We start from the raw sequence: 22070 nt of genomic DNA, 5'->3' as shown, positions 1-22070 counted from the left end.
TCCCGAACAATGTAAGGTAGGCTTTTCCAGAGAAAAGGATCTGCCACCCGCAGTTGATTTTGATATTTTAAATATAATCAAATTGCCAGAAGTTTTAGAATACAGCAGATGTGGAGGACTTTAATGCAATAAGAGCTTGTTCAAATACTGAGTTGCTAGTAATAAGCAAGATTTTAAAATCAATACAATGTTTAATAGGGAGCCAGTGCAGTGTTCATAGGCATAGGTCATACTTAAGATATATTTTTGAGGTGTAAAAATGCAGTTTTACAAATGCTAGAAATTTGTCTTTCAAAGGAAAGATGCTATCAAATAGCACACCTAGGTTCCTAACTGATGACGAAGAATTGACAGAGCAGCCATCAAGACTTAGACAGTGTTCTAGGTTATTACATGCAGAGGTTTAAGGTCCGATAACTAACACCTCTGTTTTTTTTTTTTTTTTTTTTTCAGAATTAAGGCGTAAGAAATTACTCCTCATCCAGGTTTTATTGAATATGCATTCCGGTAATTTTTCAAATTGGTATGTCATCCGAGCCTTAAAGAAATATAGAGCTGAGTATCATCACCATAACAGTGAAAGCTAACACCATGTTTCCTGACAATATCTCCCAAGGGTAACATGTATAGCGTGAAAAGTAATGGTCCCAGTACTGAGCCCTGAGATAATCCATACTGCTTTTTTGATCAATGTGATACCTCTGCACTGCAACGAACTGATGGTGTTCAGATAAGTATGATTTGAACCATGCTAATGCACTTCCGTTAATGCCAGCAAAGTTATCAGAATCAGAATCAGAATCAGAAAGAGCTTTATTGCCAAGTATGTTTGCGCATACAAGGAATTTGTTTTAGTGACATAAGCTTCCAGTACACAGAGACACCAACACACAGACAAAAAAAAAAAAAAAAAATGTAGCCAAATAGATAAGTGTATAAACAATTGTGCTATAAATGATAATGGGATAGGATTGAAAAAGATGCATGGATGTACTAGGATGGAGGGGTAACAAATAAATATAAGGATGTTGCACTTTTGTTTGCATAAGCATAAGTGGGGAACATTTAACTGTTCATGAGGTAGATTGTCTGGGGGAAGAAACTGTTTTTGTGCCTTGCTGTTCTGGTATTTGCGGCTCTGAGACGCCGGCCAGATGGCAAAAGTTCAAAAATGGGGTGACTTGGATGTGAGGGATCCAGAGTGATTTTATGAGCCCTTTTCCTCACTCTGGATGTATACAGTTCTTGAAGGGTGGGCAGGGGAGCACCAATAATCCTTTCAGCAGTCCGAACAGTTCTCTGTAGTCTTCTGATGTCCGATTTTGTTGCTGAGCCAAACCAGACAGTTATAGAAGTACACAGTACAGACTCAATGACGGCCGAGTAGAACTGTTTCAGCAGCTCCTGTGGCAAGTTAAACTTCCTCAGCTGGCGAAGGAAAAAAAACCTTTGTTGGGCCTTTTTTACAATGGAGTCAATGTGATTGTCCCACTTCAGGTCCTGAGAGATGGTGGTTCCCAGGAATCTGAATGACTCCACTGCAGTCACAGTGCTGTTCATGATGGTGAGTGGGGAAAGTGCAGGGGGGTTTCTCCTGAAGTCCACGATCATCTCCAATGTTTTGAGCGTGTTCAGCTCCAGGTTGTTAAGACTGCACCAGACAGCCATCTGCTCAACCTCTTGTCTGTAAGCAGACTCATCACCATCCTGGATGAGGCCGATGACTGTAGTGTCATCTGCAAACTTCAGGAGCTTGACAGAGGGGTCTTTAGAGGTGCAGTCGTTGGTGTAAAGGGAGAAGAGCAGAGGGGAGAGAACACATCCCTGAGGGGCGCCAGTGTTGGTGGAGCAGCTGTTTGATGTGAATTTCCCCAGTCTCACTAACTGTTGCCTATCTGTCAGAAAGCTGGTGATCCACCGACAGATAGAGCTAGGAACAGAGAGCTGGGCCAGTTTGGTCTGGAGGGTTGTTGGGATGATGGTGTTGAAAGCCGAACTAAAGTCCACAAACAGAATCCTCACATAAGTCCCTGTTTTGTCCAGATGTTGCAGGATGAAGTGCAATAAGGGTCCAGTGATGTCCTTCAGATAACCCAGAACCAGTTTTTCAAACGATTTCATGACGACAGACGTTAGAGCCACAGGTCTGTAGTCGTTAAGTCCTGTTATCTTGGGTTTCTTTGAGATGGGGATGATGGTGGAGCGTTTGAAGCAGGAAGGTACTTCACACAACTCCAGGGATCTGTTGAAGATCTGTGAAAAGATGGGGGCCAGCTGGTCAGCACAGATTTTCAGACAGGCTGGTGTAACACCATCTGGGCCTGGTGCTTTTCTTCTTTTGTTCTTCTTGAAGACCTGGCGCACATCATCTTCACAGATTTGAAGAGCAGTAGGTGTGGAACGGGGGATTGCAGGAGGTGTTAATGGTTGTGCAGGGAGATGGTCAGAATGGGTGTTGGGGGTTTCAAATCTGCAATAAAACTCATTCAGGTCGTTAGCAAGCCGTTGATTAGCCTCAGTGCAAGGGGATGGTGTCTTGTAGTTTGTGATGGCCCTCAGTCTTCTCCAAACTGAAGTTGAGTCGTTGGGAGAAAACTGGTCTTCCAACTTTTTAGCGTAGGTCTTTTTAGACGCTCTGATCTCTTTGTTCAGTGTGTTCCTGGCCTGATTGTACAAGACCCTGTCCCCATTTCTGTATGCATCCTCTTTGGCCTGACGAAGATGTCTGAGTTTTACTGTAAACCATGGCTTATCGTTGTTGAATGTTAAATAAGTCCTGGTAGGAATGCATATATCCTCACAGAAACTAATATAGGATTTTACAGTCTCTGTGAGTTCGTCCAGATCGGTGGTAGCAGCTTCAAAAACACTCCAATCAGTGAGGTCAAAACAAGATTGTAAATCCTGCTCCGTTTCGCTGGTCCATCTCTTCACAGTCCTTACTACAGGTTTAGCAGATTTAAGTTTCAGTTTGTAGGATGGTATAAGATGAATCAGACAGTGATCAGAATTTCCCAAAGCTGCTCGTGGAACAGAGTGATATGCGTCCTTTATTGTGGTGTAACAGTGATCCAATATATTACTGTCTCTGGTGGGACATGTAACATGCTGTCTGTATTTTGGCAGTTCACGGGAGAGATTCGCTTTATTAAAGTCCCCCAGAATGATTAAAACAGAGTCCGGGTGTTGTTGTTCTGTCTCTGTGATCTGATCAGCAAGTTTCTGTAAAGCTGAGCTCACGTGCGCTTGCGGATGGATGTAAACACTAACCAGAATGAACGACTGAAACTCCCGCGGCGAGTAGAACGGCTTGCAGTTGACAAACTGCATTTCTAGATCAGGACAGCACATCTTCTTTAACACAGTTACATCTCTACACCACCGCTCATTGATGTAAAAGCATGTCCCGCCGCCGCGCGATTTCCCCGTGGATTCTGATTCGCGATCCGCTCTGAACAGCTGAAAGCCCGGCAGATGGAGCGCGCTGTCCGGTATGGTGTCATTCAGCCAGGTTTCCGTGAAACACAGAGCAGCAGAGTGTTAGAAATCCTTATTTGTCCGAGAGAGCAGAAGGAGTTCGTCTGTTTTGTTAGGTAGAGAGCGGAGATTTGCCAGATGGATGCTAGGCAACGGCGTTCGAAATCCGCGCTTCCTGAGTCTGACGAGTGCTCCCGCTCGCTTCCCCCGTCTGCGCGTCCTGAAGCGTTTGATCAGCGCCGCCGCTCCTCCGATAACAACGTTCAGTAAAACGTCTGAATAATTTAAATCTGGTAAAAGATCTTGTGGTGTGTTCTGCCGAATGTTCAGCAGTTCATCCCTGGTGAAACTGATAGTGTTTGTTAAACAAAAAACAGGAAAAACGAACAAAAACAGTACAAACACTGGAGAGCCAAGCACTGAAGCAGCCATGCACGGCGCCATCGAGTACTTATTTTCCATCGAGTACTTATTTATCTAGTCTATTCAAGAGAATGTTGTGGTCAATAGTGTTCAACGCAGCACTAAGATCCAATAGAACTAATAGAGAGATGCAACCACGATGAGATGATAAGAGAAGGAAAATGAGAAGGCCATTTGTAACTATTATTAGAGCGGTCTCAGTACTATGATACGGTCTAAAAACTGACTGGAAATCCTCACAGATTCCATTTTTCTCTAAGAATGAATATTATTGTGAGGATACTACTATTATTGTGAGGATACATCTCTTTTGATGAGAGGCTTAATAACAGCCAGTTTGAAGGATTTGGGGACATATCCTAATGACAATGGCAAATTAATAATAGTCAGAAGAGGATCCATGACTTCTGGAAGCACCTCTTTTAGGAGCTTAGATGGAATAGGGTCTAACATTCATGTTGGTTTAGATGATTTAACAAGGTCCAATTAAAAAAATAAAATAATAATAATATAAAAATAAATAAACACGCAAATGTGAAGAAGAGAGCTGAAATGAAACAGAAGCTTATCTGTAAATAATTCATCCTTCCTCTGTGCTGTTATGATTTACAGCATTTAGCTCCAAATGTCTGTTGACCTGCATGTGATGTAAACATATTGTTAATGTTGCAGCTCATCGGCCGTGTCCAGTAATCTGAACTGAAGTCTCCTGTCGAGATGCACTAATTGCAGCTTGTGTTTTGATCAGGTTTTGGCTTTGAGTGAAACCCCATTGGTCTGAGAGTCTCTCGGCTGTGTCTGTCTGCGGTTTAAATAGTAAAAACAAACCTGATTGCGTACATCTCCAGTTCACTATAGCAGAAGCTCTCCCGTCTCAGTTCAGACGTGTGCTGACACGAGGACGTTTCTCCCCAGTTTAATTGATGTGTATTATTTATTCGGGTGCTGTGGCGTGGCCATGAGGCAGTGCGCTGAGCCGTAAAATGCTGATATTTACATCCTTTGTGTAATTGCCAGCCATTTCAGTCGTGTGTTTATTTTCTTTTCCAATTGCCAGCATCACGAATGAATGCTTCAAAGCAGTTCAGAGAAGATGAAGGAAGGCTGTTGAAGGTGCTCTGTCAGGCACCGGCGGATGCTGTGGTGTTAGGAGATGGTGACCAAGGGTAGTCAAAAAAAACTAAAACAAATATGAACAGAAATCTGTTTGCAGTGTCTTCCTAGTCTTACAAACTAGTGTTGTATCTTCTATTAATACATTAACAAACATTTTATAATGCTTAATATAGCATTAGTTAATATACTGTATATCCAAATAGCTCAGATAATGTACTAAGGATTTTAACAGGTGATTTATGTGCATCTGAATGCTTACAAATGTCGTTAAACTGGTTGTTTAAATGGTTTTAAGTGATTTGTATGTCTTCTAATGCACATTTTTACATTCAGTACCTTCATGGGAATTAGACTTTTAGCTACTGTAATAAAGTTTGAATAAAGTGTGATTAGTTAAGGGTGTTTATATTCTTGCTAAAGGCATACAATCAACAACACATAACAGCAACAGCATATAAAACATTTTTACTCATTTACATATTACAAAACATGATTCCAGAATTGCAGTTTGACAAACCAGTCAAATACGTTTCCCACCTTGTTTTACAACACTATTGCTGAAACAAGGCAAAATTCAAATCAATGATGCTATCTGTATTTGCGTTCATGATCATATGGATATAACGTTTAATAAAATACATTTATAAGCATTTTAATTTAGGTTCAATTTAAGTTCATTAATAAATATTTACAAGCACATAATCTCTCATTTGTATCTATTTAAATATTAAATAATGATCTGATAACACTGTATGATGTTTGTTAGTGATCTATGAATGCAATTTATAACAGTGTTACCTTGTTTTCTTTGTTGAAATAAAGCTGAATTAAAATGTAAAGATGCAATTATGTCAAGGTAAATGAAAACTGGAAATGTTGATTTAGCAACTAACTGAAATTTAAAGTACAGCATTACTAAAATACAACTAAAACATAAAGCTCAATACAATATTAGTAGTAGTAGGCTAGTAGTTATATTAATAATAACAACAACAACTATAATAATAATAGTAGTGAAAGTAGTTGTAATAATAATAATGCTAAAAGCGGCCGAACACTCACTTGTTTAAACTTGCTTTTGTCTAATCTGTTCTTTTAACTGTCGTCTATTTTTATTTATTTATTTATTTTTAGATGTAAAGCACTTTTTGACACTTACTCTTGAAAGGTGCTATAGAAATAAGCATTACTTACTACTACTACTATTACTACTAATAATAATGAAAGTAAAGTAAAATTTAAATAATTAAAATAAAAACTAATTCAACATGTAATATGTAATAAATATTAAATAAAAATCACTAAAATAACACTTCCAATCCAAATAGTACAGTAGATTTGTGCAAGAAACTTCACAAAACGTTTCTACAAAAGGATTTATTTGAAACAATTTTCATTCTGAAATTGGTAGTCAAAAAATCTCAAAGGAACAGCAAGCTACACACTGAAGGTGACATTTCTGAAGTAGAAAGAGTAATACAAATATAAATAGTATTTTCTTGTAAAATACTCTTATTTACAACTTCATAATAATGATTTTACAATGGACTTCTTATAGTATATGAAACTTTAAAAGTACTTTTCATTGTTAATGGAAGAAAGAAAGTCATGCTGGTTTAGAATGACATAATGGAAATTAATAATGCCAGAATTTAGGGAGAATGATTCATTTAAGTGCAGTTTCATTTTTTTTCTTCTACATTTCCTTTTGAATGACAGGCTCTTTCTTTCATGAGCCGCTGCTTTGTCCAAACACCTGGAGGGTGCCTGTGTGTTAAAATAATGAAGGGACTGTGTGTTCCTGGTCCTTGACATCTTGTGATATAGGCTATTCAGAGATGCTAGCTGCTTTTGAAGAATAAAGGAGATCACACCGGTTTGGCCATCATCATTACAGCCAAACACTTCAGCAATATATGCCAGCTCTTTATGAGAGCTTGGAGTTTTCTTGTGCTCTTTATGCACCATAAAATAAGTTATAAATCAATCATAAAACAATAGTCCTAGTTATTAGTTAGTTAATAGCAGGAATTGGACCTTAAAAATAAAGTGTGACCATATTAAGTAATATTATTCATTCCTTAATTTACACATTCGTTTCCCTGATAAATCTGCCATTTTCCGAGCTCTTGCAGAATTGAGTTTGGCTTCCCATACTTTCAGTGTAAGAGATTTGTGGGGTTATTGTATTTAAAGTAATCATGAATATTTATGGAGGGAAATGTTTCATAGAAATACTGTTGTCATGCACAGATCTAGAGGAAATGCTTGTGTTGTGTTATAATTAATGTTAACCTAAAGCTGATTCGGTCCAGAAAAATGTGGTCCAAATGTTTACACAGAGCTGATATGAATGTGGTCATGAAATGTACTTCACTGATCATTTTTATGTACTATGCATTTTTGCTTATGTATCTCGTACCCCTCTCTCTGTTTCAGAGGCGTAACGGTGTTCTGATGTCACCGTACTCTGTGACGTCATCAGTAGGCGAGCGTCGATTGGTTGCTTGGTTTCAGGTGGGCGGAGCCCAGCGTGGAGAGCAGGATCTGTACCGATGCCTCACTCAGTCGACGTACGGAGCCGCAGTGTCAAACTTTGCTGAACTAGTCGTCAGAGGTATGACCAGTGTTTCTTTCAACTACACTTTTTGTTTCTTTGCAACTGTGTTTTTATGAATATCTTAATATTTGTTACATAAGTCTATACTGTATTGGATGTTTAATTCTTATTAGTTGGCACTTGTTTTAGGGTGTGCAATTATTTTTCAGGGAAGCAATTCTAGGTCTTTTGACTGCAAACTCCAAACTCTCTTTCTTGGCAAAATAAAATAAAATAAAATAAAATAAAATAAATATTTTTACTATTATATATTAATTTATGATAAATATAATACACAATTTTTTTAGCACATTCCCCCAAAGTTCATTCTTATAAAAATAAATAAATAAATCTCAGTCTCATTATGTTACAAATATATGTTATTTAAATTGTGGAATATTTATATAGCATGCTATTGTTTATTAAACTTCCTAATCAATGTCTTCTGAAACAATAAAATTATATATTCATCAGCTGGAGTCGCATGGATTACCGTCATGGTTATTTTGCATAGTTCTTTTGCAGAAGGATGGAATATTTTCCTAAAACCTTTGTTTGTGTTCATCTGAAGTAAGAAAGTCTTATACAGCTGGGACGACACACGGGGGAGTAAATGATGAGAGAATGATCATTTTTGGGTGCACTGTCCCTTTAAGACAAGCGGATTTAAATGAAAAATTTAAACAGTGCCAGTTGGCCCCTCTGTGTCTAAGCTGAAGGGTCTCAGCTAGAATAAGGAACCATACATTTCAGACATAACGCTTTAAATTAGATCATACTTCAGCCATCATTCTTTGCTATTGCCAGGTTAGTTTCTCACAGCACAGCAGGTTCTGCACTCTTCTCATCCTCTGAACTCCCAATCATCCTCGCTGATGCTCTGAAACATCACGTCTCCTCAGCAAACGCCGAACGCCTGAGAGAGTTGTAGCCCTCTGAGCCGGCGGACTGATTATGGTCATATCCACCAATCAGAGACATATCTAACCCGGAAATAACCAAATTACCAGTGCAATCAGTTATGCAAATGACCACACGCTGCTTCGTCACTGCCCTGGCAGTGATTCTCTCGCAATGGTGGCGTGATTGAAATAGCGAATGAGTCACGCTTCCCCTGGAGCTGAGGTAATGCCACTGAGAGTCCACAAAACAAAGGAGTAATCAATGCTGTTGTGTTCTGTTTGAACGAGTACATTATGCACTTCACAGTGGCTTAAGAGTTTATTTTTTAACTTCCTTTATCAGCTGCTGAAGTGTGCTGTATTTGCGTCACAGTGTGATCACACAGGCATGATGAGAAGAGCAACAGGACCAATCCATGATGCTTTGCATGTACTTCTTAATTCAGGCAATTTCCTGTCTGTCAAAATAGACTTACCGGCATGAAACCTTGCTTACCATATGAACACATAAGTCCACTTCAGATTGTGATTAGCTTAACTCATGCATTAGTGAGTGAGTGAGTCGTTAGACTGATTCAGACTGATAACTCTGATTATACTGATTTATGAGTCATTTTTTTAGATATTCTTTGCAGAGAACTGGTTCATAAGAGTCATATTATTTGAATAACAGTGCAGTAAAATAGTAACTTTTGAATGTCAGTGTTCATAGGATCAGCTTTAGATTCAACACACAATCTGGCATCATTTGTATACACTTTCTAGATTTGCCATGCTAAGATGTTCCTGCAGTTATATTGTGCAACACATAACAGGCTCGTCAAGTCCTGGAACATCTCGTCCGTCTCTACTGGAAGAAAAAGGCTTTGTTAGGTGCAGCTCATAATAAGCCACTTAAATAGGACCAGTGGCTTTCCAATTGATGCAGAAACCTCTCCTGTGAAAGCAGTTTGAGAGTGTGTTCAGGCATGTTCATCTACATCTGTGCTTTCATTAGCTTTATTCATCTTTGATTTTTATATTGAAATATTGAAAGTCAAGGTTTCACAGTACTGTTATACTGATAGCATCTCATACAGAGATGATGATTCATGTCATTTGAGAGATTAAAAACACTGAGCAATCAGGATCCAAATTTCATTCGTTTGAATATGACACTGTCAGTTATTAGTACAACTCTCTGTTCGGTTTATTAACATATTACCATATTAGTAGATAGGGGGTGTGCCTGAAACGTGAATCCTTGTAAGGGAAAACAACTAAAGATTCCTAACACTGTGTCTACATCTGATCCAAGCAGCGCAGCACAGAAACTACTATAGAACGTCTGATCTATAATAGAGATTGATTATATAAAGATCAGTCAGTGGAACTCAGTATAATCAGTGATGCTGTCTACACACATGTGACCACACAAATCCCTGACGATGACATCGTTTATCGGCCCAACCCTATTGGTTCATCCAGTCACAGTATGCTGTAGATACTGTTAATACTAAACACAGAAGATTTGTTGACAAAAGGGTTGAATGTGGTAAAGTCCGTCAAACCTTGAGTGGTCTGTATGTGTAGCACCAGCTGCTCTGCAGATCTTTCTGATTACCTGACATCTATTTCCCTGATCACTTTAGTCTGATCTGAAAGTATTATGTTTTTTTTGCTTCTTTCTCTCTTCTCTTGCTGTAATCTGTTGTAGTCCCGCCCACTCCGATAGCTCCGCCCCAGCTGCTGCGCTCTGGCCCCACCTACCTGATCATCCAGCTCAACACTAACTCTATAGTGGGCGACGGGCCGGTGATCCGCAGAGAGATCGTGTACCGGGCCAGCCACTCGCCCTGGTCCGAAACTCACGGAGTCAACTCCCTGACGTATAAAGTCTGGCACCTGGAGCCGGACACCGAGTACCGCATCAGTGTTCTCCTCACGCGGCCCGGAGAGGGTGGGACGGGCCCGCCTGGACCCCCGCTGGTCAGCAGAACCAAGTGTGCCGGTGAGCGGACTCATTTTCTTCCCCAATACTCAGCTATTAAATGTTTCATCAAAATGATTTAGAGTTAAAATGAGTGGAAATCATCCACTGGTTTTCATTGGAATTCTTATTAAAATCAGGGGATTTCATCTGTGGTAAATGTGACCTTCAACAGTTTTCAGACGTATGTTCAAGGCACCACAGTAAATTAATTTATTAAGGTTTTACAGCCCCCCCCCCAACACCCCCCCCCCCACCCCCTGTAACCATGGTAGCACATGCATGAGTTAATGGGATGTCCTTGTAATGCTGTTATGTGGACTTTTGAAAACCATAATTTCACTTAGTTCAAATTGAATCCAGGGTGAGCCAAACAGAGTCAAGTCGTCTTGTATAATCACATTTTGGCTTTATTCTCCGGTCCTCTGAGGAGCGTGTGTTGTTTGTCTGGTTGAAGTAAACTGGACACAACTCTAGTATAAATGCACTTGTGTTGTAACCCTGCTTTTGGGCTTCATATATCAATGTCGAAGGTGCTCTGAGACTCTATTCGTCTTGGTCATCACCAGCAGCAGAAGAACATGGTCCCTTAACAAACTGTACACCGCACACATGTTGCTAATATGGCAGACATCTTTATATTTAGTATCTGATGTTGAGGCACTAAAGGTGCATTACTGCTCTGTATTTCTGTATCACTCTGCATAATTTCATGTGCATTTATTTGAATATTTATATTATAATTTATATTAATATTATAATATATCCTTCCCTCTACTCAAGGAGTTATTTTCATGTAGGTACATTATGTTAACATACAGATGACCTTATTATCACAAACAAACAAACAAACATAACATTGATACATACTCTGTGTGTCCGGGTAGTGACATCAGTTCAAACTAATTCAATATCCTTATTTTATTTCATTTTATTTCATTTCATTTCATTTCATTTCATTTCATTTTATTTTATTTTATTTTATTTTATTTTATTTTATTTTATTTCAATCAATATTTATGTAATTGTTTTAATGATTTAAAGGATTGTGAATAACTTTTAGCATATATTATATTTACAGGCTTTATTGAAAGTGTTACTAAATGTTGATTAAATCAGAAATATGCTAATTTAACATTTAAAAAAATATATATTAAAACACCATTCTAAGCTTGATATATTCAAAATCAACTTGTACCTCATTAATATTACATAATAGACACTGCAGGCCAACAGTGTCTATTCCGTCTGCGTATTTTTTTTCACCGTATTTATCAGTCATTCTTTTATTTATTGTTTGTCTCTGTCTGCTGTGTGTGTGTGTGTGTGTGTGGCAGATCCAGCAGTTAGGCCATCCTCATCAGGCCTGTGGGAGTTTCAGTAGCTGTGTCTCATTAATTAGTGTAATCAGCTTGATTTGTCTGGAGGACTCGGAGGGAGGGCAGAGGTCCGCAGGCTTGACTGGACACTGACTGTCTCAGGGAGCCAGGGGTGTCAACATGAAAACACACTTCATCCCCCAACAATCAAAAGAAATAAACATAAGGCATTATGTTTTCACTGAGGACAAAGAAGTCTAGGACAAAGAAGAGTGTTTGCATTCAACATTATTTTCAACAACTACCTCTAAACTGTCATAGCTACAGTATAATACAAAAATAGTTAGTTTTTTGTTTGTTTATTTGTATGTACTTTGCACATTTTCAATACTCATTACTGGAATTATTATTTGTATTCATTCATTTATTAATTCAATATTGTAATTACCTTTTTGCAACCTTTACACACACACACACACACATATATATATATATATATATATATATATATATATATATACACCAATTACCATTATTAACTAGTTGCTTATTAGCATGCATATTATTATTGACTGTTTATTTTTACTTATAAATGACCATATTTTTATATCCTTTAATATACCACATACCTAAACTTAACAACTACCTTATTAACTATTTATAAGCAGCAAAATAGAAGTTTATTGTGGCAAAAGTTGTAGTTAATAGACAGTTAATAGGAAGAATAGGTCCCAAGTGTGTTTTAATGCATTGTATAAACTCATGAATAATTGTAACCACACTTATAAAACATCATAATATCTAGCCATTGTTACACCTTCAGAAAGCCAGATGCAGTAAAACACGGCAAACAAACCCGATCAAAGGTAACAAGGAATCTGCAAATATTACAATGCATTTAAACCTCGGTAGCAATTATTTAGGAAAAGATGCAATGCATTATAACATCATTATGAATACATTTATACATTATCCATAAAGTGTTACCAGATTGCTTCTTAGTCTTACAATCTTAAAATGTGAAAAATGAACTGGAGATATTTTGGCAGAACCTCCTTTTCATATTTATGTTTTCAGTTTTCAAATATAATGACAATGTTCATTCATCAGTGTGCATTTATTGTAGTGCTCCATATGTTGTATTGCCAAGTGCTTTTATTTTTACAGACACGCAGGACTCACTGGGCTCATCTCCTGTCTGTCTGTCTGTCTGTCTGTCTGTCTCTGGGACGAAACACTCATCAGAGTGAAAGAGAGGGAATTTAAGTGACAGGAAAGACAGACCAGGACCCCTGCCTTCACACATGACACCTGCAATTAACTCATAGCAGCTCTAATCGCATCTGCACTGAGAGAGAGGATGCAGAGGTTCCTTAAATGCTAATTTATATGTAATGAGAACTCTTTGAATTACCTATGAAATGTACTTTAACACCTCGGTCTCTCACTGCTTTAGGGTTCATGTGTGTTAGTCAGAGTCAGCTGTTCTCTCTCCAGCTCCATCCATCTGTCAGGCCATCAATTGTTCTGTTTAGATAGATAGATAGATAGATAGATAGATAGATAGATAGATAGATAGATAGATAGATAGATAGATAGATAGATAGATAGATTTCATTAAGAACCTTTAAAATCACCATGAAATGGAAATGAATACAAGTTCATATAAATGCATAATATAGGTCTTTTTGTGCACAATTCATCTGTGCATATTTCATTTTTAATTTTAATCAAAATCTCATACATTTACTTTCTGATAAAAAACAAAACAAAACTAAGACTTCTGTTCTGAAATTGTGTGCAGGACTTCTCTAATCATCTAATGTTTTGATTTAAATATATATATATATATATATATATATATATATATATATATATATATATATATATATATATATATATATATATATATATATATTAGGAGTGTAATGATACGCGTATTCGTATTGAACCGTTCGATACGAGGCTTTCGGTTTGATACGCGGTATGCATTATGAACCGAACGGTTCGTTGGACTAATTAATTATATTTGGAAAAAAAAATAAAAAATTATGAAATATAATGATATGCGTTCAACAAGGTAGCCCAATAACCCAAACGACGTAACAGGCAACGCCCCTGACACCCCCGAAGAAGAAAAAAACACCAACTTATATGTTTATGTTAGGCTACTCAGTCAGGCGCTCGCTCACTCAGTACGCGCTGAAGGCTCGTTGCAAAAGGGCCAATGCGTTTAACAGACTAGAAATAGAAGATCATCCAATAAACAACAGGTCTGGTGTTTGGGTGCACTTTGGATTCCCTGTAAGCTAATGAGACCATATTTAGCTATTTTGCAACGAGCCTTCAGCGCATCCTGAGTGAGCGAGCGCATTACTCTGAAGTGGAAAACGCAGGTTTTAAGAACATGCTTAATAATTTAGCCCCGTTACAATATTCCTTCACGAGCCCATTTCAGCCAGACCGTAATTCCTGCCAAAAAACATAAGCCCTATAGAGAACCAATTGAGTAAAAACACACTCAAAATAAAGAGTTATAGAGCTCCATATAAAAAGTGACATCTTTGTATTTGTTCATAACTACTACAACAATATAACTTTTTTTTTTTTTAATAAGGAGCTGTTTTTGTTTTATACAGTATGCTGCTAAGAAAACACCATAGAAGATGGGTAAAGAATAGCTCCATCATTGTTCAATGTAAAAAAAAAACAACAACAAAAAACATACTTTGTAAGTTTTAATAAATAAAACATTTTTTTTTTAAATCAAGGAAATTTATCTGCCAATTTTTTCTTGTTGCTGTATCTAAAACGTACCGAACCGTACCGAACCGAACCGTGACACCAGTCTATCGTATCGAACCGAACCGTGAATTTTGTGAACCGTTACACCCCTAATATATATATATATATATATATATATATATATATATATATATACTGGGCAAGTTAACGCATTATTATCGTGTTACGTTAATTGATTAATGGCGACAATTATGTTATTGAGCATTAACAAAGTTTTTTATAATTATGAAAGTCCATTGCTCACTGGCTTTTATTCGCTTTTTTATTTTTTTATTTCACTTTTGCCGCTTATAAATATTCACACATTAATGCAGCACGTATCAGAAGATCTGCACTCTGGCGTGGTTAGCGCTCACACTTCACTGATCTAGATATAACTGAACCGCGCTCTTGTCCACCTCTTCTAACTGAGCCAGGGACTGCTGAATGGAGTGATCACAATAATCATACAAACCTGGCTTTGGGGTTTTGGTCCTGGCTTTTAAGATTGACTAGTGTGATCACACCCTAATTATTCTCCCGCATCGTTTTATATTTGTTTTAGGCTTATCAGTCAGACTTGTAATCCAAAGGTTGTGAGTTTGAGTCTCAGTGCCGGCAGGAATTGTAGGTGGGGGGAGTGAATGCACGGCTTTCTCTCCACCCTCAATACCATGACTTAGGTGCCCTTGAGCAAGGCACCAAACCCCCAACTGCTCCCCGGGCGCCGCAGCATAAATGGCTGCCCACTGCTCCGGGTGTGTGTTCACTGCTGTGTGTGTGCACTTTGGACGGGTTAAATTAAAGCATGAATTCTGAGTATGGGTCACAATCCATATTTGACAGTATATCATGTCGCTTTCACTTTCAAACTCAAGTGAAAATAAGAAATGTGTTTAACTCAGTGTCTCTTCTCTCTCCTCAGAGCCCATGCGTCCCCTCAGAGGACTGACAGCGTCTGAGATCCAGTCCCGTCAGCTGCTGCTGCAGTGGGAGCCGGTCGGCTACAACCTGACGCGCTGTCACACGTACTCCCTGTCGCTCTGCTACCGCTACTCCACGGCTGCTGGGGGCGGAGCCGGCGGGAATAACGCCACAGTGAGGGAATGTCTGTCGGTGGATCGGAACACCTCCCGCTTCACGCTTCGGGACCTGCCTCCATTCCATGCCGTTCATGTGAGGCTGGCGCTGGCCAATCCTGAGGGCAAGAAGGAGAGCCGAGAGGTCACCTTTCAGACGGAGGAAGACAGTGAGTATTCATGTTTTTGTTTATTTATGAAGTTTTGTTGTCGTGTCTTAAACATCTATACCCCGTTGCTACATGCTTGTTTCTGGTTCCTTTGTTAAATTAAATATTGTAGGCAACCCTGACAATTATGCATTATAATGTATGTTATGAATACCTTTACAATTCATTATATGTCAAGGAAAGTGTAACCAGATTGTTTTCCATTATGGTGCATTTAAAATCGTAATGGTTTTAAGCTAAATAGTTTTTTTTTGATGTGTTGAAATATGAACCATAAAAGCATCAACACTACATCATCATATCCACACTTCAGCTAAATACCATTTTCACTCATCACTCCTTGATTTAGTAAGAATTTGTGTAATTCAAGTCCCACGATCAAGAATTCAGACATTTCAACTACGAAAACCACATTTTAGCATGCGGGGGAACATTATCATTATTAAATCAAGCACTAAATGAACAGACCTTGTGCAGATGCATTCACAGACATAATGAGACCATATTCTCTTGATTGAATGCATCAGCATTTTCACTTCAAGGACTGTTTTTGTAAACTCAACACAACACATTTTATCTATTAGTGTTTAAGAACCTTTTTCTTTAGAACAAACCCCCAAACAAGTCAGTAAGAGGCATAATCAGTTTATTCTGCACAAGTATTTTCACTTCTGATGAAGAGTCGCATTATTACACTTCGTATCCTCATGTTATTCATCTTTCAGAGTTTTTTTTTGTTTTGTTTTTTTGCACGAGTCACTAGAAATAAGCCATCCATCTTTGAAAAAGCCTGTATTTATCTGAGCAATTATGATGTGGCAACCACAAAGCCCAGTTTGCCCGCAGTGCTCAAAGCCCAATTATAGCAACAACACAAATATTGACTCACAGAACACCACACTTCAGCATAATTAAATGGAAGATCATACTTTTAAATGGAAGTATATGAAAAATTAATGAGCTAAGGCCACCAGCAAAATGGAATAAAAATTGTTTTGCTTATTTATTTCTTTTCATCGTGTGTCGGACGGTGCATGTTTGCATTCTCATGCAAATGCATTAAGAAGAAACCCTCAGAGGTCAAGCAAAAACCTCTCCATCTGAAAATGAATATTGCTCAGAATGAATGCTCTACATTTATCATTTTTCTGAAATTAAAAACATCTTTTCTGTTGATTTATTAATGTGTTTGGTACAGCGACAGAGCTTGTTTGTGTTTGATGTGTTTGGCTAATTGGAAACAACCTCTAGAACAGAAGTAAATGAATGAATTAATTCTGCAAGTAATGTTAAATTACTGGTAGTCAGCATGCTTGCAGAAAGAGAGAGGTAAGAAATGAGAAGCAGGGATATAAAAACTCTCTCTTCTTTTCATCCTTTTCATGTGTTTGTACAGAGATGGGAAATGCATGAAAAGTAAACATTTTTGGTTTGATATTGGACGACTACTCATTTGTACTACTGTACTAGTCAGTGTTAACTTTATAGCAGTACATGTCGTGCAGCATCAGCAGTCTTCTGCCAACTTCAGTGCTGTCAGAAACCCTAAAAAAACAACTAACGTCAGCTGTTTAGAAGAGATTTTCTTTTTGCCTCAGTACCATTTTTTTTTTACTGTATAAAATTAAATATCCCTTAAAAAAGTGTTAATATTGTTGTGAACTGCATAAACCCAACTATATGCAGCATTTATAAAATAACATATGCATCATTTCCCATGCTCAGAATGTGAGTGTTTTAGGTCAAAAACACATACATACTCAGTACATATCAAACAAAGCAATAGTGAGCACACAATACAACCGTTACACACACTTTTATGATACAACATTACTTCCACGTCCCATATAGTCGCACAGCATCATCTTTTAGTTTAAATCTTTCTGAAAATCCTGCATCGAACTGTGCCTTGTTTGGAAAACAATTCACGGTATTGTCATGATACTAAGGTTGTAACAAGTAAGTTAGACAACGGAGATAAAGATAATTCCAAACAGGCTTTAATAAATCCACAATCACATCCAAGCGGAAAGAAGAGTATCAGTAACACATTAGATTAGGGACCACATATTCACTATTAACTGAGAGTTTTCTCTCAATAATCTCCTAATTTGTTGCGTATTAATAATTAGTAAGGCAGTTGGTAAGTTTAAGTATGGGGAATGATTTCAGGATCTAAAATATTGTCATGCAGAATAAGACAATAATATGTGCTTTATAACTATTAATGAATAGCCAATATGCTCGTAATATGCATGCTAAGAAGCAACTAGATAATGCAGACTGTCCTCCAACAAAAAAACAACCCTATAGGTCATTTGTGCAAGCACGTTATTATGACCTATATTTACATTTTAAAGTTTAGTGTCCTCTAGCGGGCATACAAATAATGACAGTGTCGTGTTGCATCAGTCATCATAGCCCCTTTCACACTGCGATTCCGGCAAATACACGGTTAAGTGTTCCGGCAATTGTTCCCGGGTTGCTAGATTTTGCACTTTCACACTACCAATGATTACCCGGAATATGTGCGTGCTTTCACACACAACCCGTAAAGGTCAAGTCAAGTCACCTTTATTTATATAGCGCTTTAAACAAAATACATTGCGTCAAAGCAACTGAACAACATTCATTAGGAAAACAGTGTGTCAATAATGCAAAATTAAAAATCGTAATTTATAGTGCATATACATATTATGAGCATGTGCGTTCTCTGGGATCAAACCCATGATTTCATGATTGCATATTGTCATATAACACAATGCTCTACCAACTGAGCTATATAATATTAAAGTATAATATTAAAGCATCCAACCATTGTGTAAACGATACCCGACATCTAAGGTGTGAAAGGCATGAACCTAAATACTGAAGTCAAGTAGGTGTGCATAGCTGTAACAGAATTACACAAATGAACAACCCTGACAACAAATACTTATGGAAGGCGTTGCAAACTGAAAACAAAGTCCTTGTGAAGTGTGTGAGTGTGACAGGTATAAAGTGAAAAAAGAACCAAGTTCTTACTGAGGCGAGGAAAACTGAACATACAGTACACTTGACCCTATGCAATTTGCTTATAGGCCAGATAGAGGAGTAGAGGACATTACAGTTACGTTGATTAATTTATTTGCTAAACACTTGGAAGGTAATGGTTCTCATGCTAGACTTTTATTTGTTGATTTTTCATCTGCTTTTAACACAATCCAACCCCTTGTTCTAATGAATAGGCTTATAGAACCGTTTACAGTGAGTAACAACATTGTGGGCTGGATTCTTTATTTCTTAACTAATAGGACACAGAGAGTAAGGGTAAATGGAACCCTGTCAGACCAGGTTTGTTCCTCTATGGGCTCCCCACAAGGATGTGCTTGAGTTTCACCTCTTTTATTTATTCTCTACACAAATTTGTGTCAGAGTAAGTAGGAAAATGGGAACATTTTAAAGTATGCAGATGACACTGTTATTGTGAGTAAGCTTCAGGGCAATGAGACCAGCCATGGCCCGATTATTGATGACTAAAGTGGTGTGAGGAGTCCTACCAACAATTAAACTTATGTAAGACAAAATATATGATTATTGATTTTAGGAAACAAGTTACATCTATTAAAAGTTAGAAAATAGAATCTGTGCAATCTTACAAGTACCTTGGGACCATCATTGACTCTAAGTTGAACTTTTGAAGGAAATAGTGAAGCAGTGTGAAAAAATGGGGCACCAGCGTCTGTTCTGTTTAAGGAAATCAGCTTTGTGCCAGCAACTATCACTCAGTTGAATACAGATAGGTCTTAGGAACATTATTATTATTGTTATTATTTTATTTATTTGTTTATTTATTTATTTATTTTTGTGATGCGGGGAACCTTAATCAAAGCAAAGTCTTATTTGCATGTTCTTTTTATTGATTAGACCTCTGCCTTTAATACCATGCAGATACATTTACTCTTGGAACCTCTCCTGGGTCTAGTGTGTGAATGGGGGAATAGTTCATTGGATAAATAAATTTCGGTAACACTTTAGAATAAGATTCCATTAGTTAATGTTAGTTAATGTATTAATTAACATTAACAATCAATGAATAATACATTTATTACTGTATTTATTCATCTTTGTTAATGTTAGTTAATGAAAATACAGTTATTCATTGTTAGTTCATGGTAATTCACAGTGCATTAACTAATGTTAACAAGCACAACTTTTGATTTAAATAATGCATTAGTAAATGTTGAAATTAACATGAACTAAGACTTATAAATGCTGTAGAGGGATTGTTCTTTCTTAGTTCATGTTAACGAAAGTAGTTAACTAACATTAACTAATGGAACCTTATTCTAAAGTGTTACTGAAATTTCTAACAAATCGACCACAGCGAGTTTGTGCTCGGGGGTTCAAATCAGATATTAAATCTTTAAACACAGGGGAACCCCAAGGATGCGTCCTGTCACCTCTTTTATTTGCTGTTTATACACGTGGTATAAGAGTGCAGCATGAGAATTACAAACTTTATAAATATGCAGATGATATGGCACTTGTGGCAATTTTATGGAAATACTGTGTACATTTTGAGTATGAGGAGCAGGTTTTGAAACTAGAAAAATGGTATGAAGAAAGTCCTTTATTGATAAATGTAAGTAAAACAAAATATAACATTTTATGTGATCAAACTGTTGAAATTGTGAAGACTTAAGTATTTAGGAATCATGATTGACTGTAAATTTAACTTCTCTGATAATGTGGCTCTTATTTGTATGAAAGCATATAAAAGGCTATTCTTGCTAAGGAAACTGAAATAATTTTGTGTGAGCAAAGCTGTGTTGCATAGAGTTTATACAGGGTTAATTGAGAGTGTTTCAGGGTATAATATAACTGTGTTTGGACAAGTTACTTCTGCGAATAAAGTTAAATTAGACAGAATTATAAGAGTAGCTGGGAAAATGATAGGATTAAAGCAAAAGTAAGTCACTCAGATATACCAAATTGCTGCTCAGAGAAAAGCTTTGATTATAACGAGAGACACAACACACCCCTTGAATCATGTTTTTGAATTATTACCATCTCGTCGTCGTTACATAACACCGAATGCAATTTAAGAAATATATAAAAGTATAAAATACATAAAAATATGCAAAAAGTCTTTTGAATAAGGGGGAAGGATACATATATTTTAATTTTATCAATGTGGATGTTATGTATGGTTAGATGTATTTATTGGATGTTGTGTATTATTAATTATTTTGTGATTGTATGGCGAGACCAAAGATCAATGGCTCTGCACAGCGTCTTGTTGTTTTTGGAGCATCTTTATCATTTGGTTTCTGTGGAGACCTGCGTTTGTCTCTCTTGTTATTTACACTACATGCGAATCGCTGGCCGATTGGTGGGTGGAGCTAAACATGCAATGATGTATAATTTATGGGCGGGGCTAAGCAGACAGTTTATTATGTCATAGAGTGTCACATTTCACAGCCTGTCATTTTGCAGATTAACTTCAATATAAGCTGCCTTTAGACAATGATACAATCAAACATATATGTCAAAAGATTGAAGGAATTTTAATTTCTCAGTACATGATAAAATGGGTAGAGTCATGTTTGGGTTCAGGGAAAGTACCATGGCTGTAACTATGGTTTGAAAATGAGTAAGGTGGCGTTAGAATTGTGCTATAATAACACCTACAAATACAACTCATACACTAAAAACTTTAAAGGTAATTGTATCATTTGTTTATTATTCATACAACAATACGTATTACTGTTATATATTTAAATATTAAGCACTGCTATATAGATGGTATTACTATCTAGGGCTCTTATTAATGTTTTTAGCTCAATTTGTGAAAGTATAACTGCTATACTGAAGAAAATTGCATAGATTTCTTCATGGCCAGCGTTTGCATATTTCATTTCATTCTGTAACCTAATTGTTCTAGAGATTTGTGTACTAGTGTTAAATTATACTGTTTGATACTGTTTTGACATGAAAAATAAATCAACATTTGTTGAAATATTTTGTACATAAGATTAAGATAGTGCTCTAACTAAACTGCAACATCCCACTTTTTTCAATTTCTAAAGTGTCAAATTAAGATGAAAATACAAGGCCAAAGATGATTAAAATAGCTGAATCTAGAAACATGTCGGAGGCTGAGCCACCACCTTCTTTCTCAACTCTTTCAAGCATTATTCACTCTATCAGCGTCTCACAGCAACATGTATAGTTCTCCATCTTCACAGCA

The 22070-nt window shown here is 37.1% G+C and overlaps 1 protein-coding gene and 1 long non-coding RNA gene across 8 annotated transcripts in view; one reads left to right on the top strand and one right to left on the bottom strand.

The window, feature by feature from the left end:
- The window catches only part of LOC127935833 (uncharacterized), a 221460-nt gene that overhangs the window by 107724 nt on the left and 91666 nt on the right, over window positions 1–22070 (bottom strand). The gene's annotated exons all lie outside the window — the stretch shown is intronic.
- The window catches only part of LOC127935786 (receptor-type tyrosine-protein phosphatase U), a 263677-nt gene that overhangs the window by 157297 nt on the left and 84310 nt on the right, over window positions 1–22070 (top strand). For all 6 annotated transcript variants that reach the window (XM_052533964.1, XM_052533960.1, XM_052533963.1 and 3 more), the window contains exons 6-8: window positions 7456–7633; window positions 10214–10507; window positions 15515–15838. In XM_052533964.1, the coding sequence (XP_052389924.1) occupies window positions 7456–7633; window positions 10214–10507; window positions 15515–15838 (796 nt within the window). The remainder of the gene's footprint in view (window positions 1–7455; window positions 7634–10213; window positions 10508–15514; window positions 15839–22070) is intronic.

This window comes from Carassius gibelio, chromosome A19, assembly GCF_023724105.1.
Source record: "Carassius gibelio isolate Cgi1373 ecotype wild population from Czech Republic chromosome A19, carGib1.2-hapl.c, whole genome shotgun sequence".
NCBI classification, from domain to species: Eukaryota; Metazoa; Chordata; class Actinopteri; order Cypriniformes; family Cyprinidae; genus Carassius; species Carassius gibelio.
This window is presented reverse-complemented; position numbering and strand designations above follow the sequence as displayed.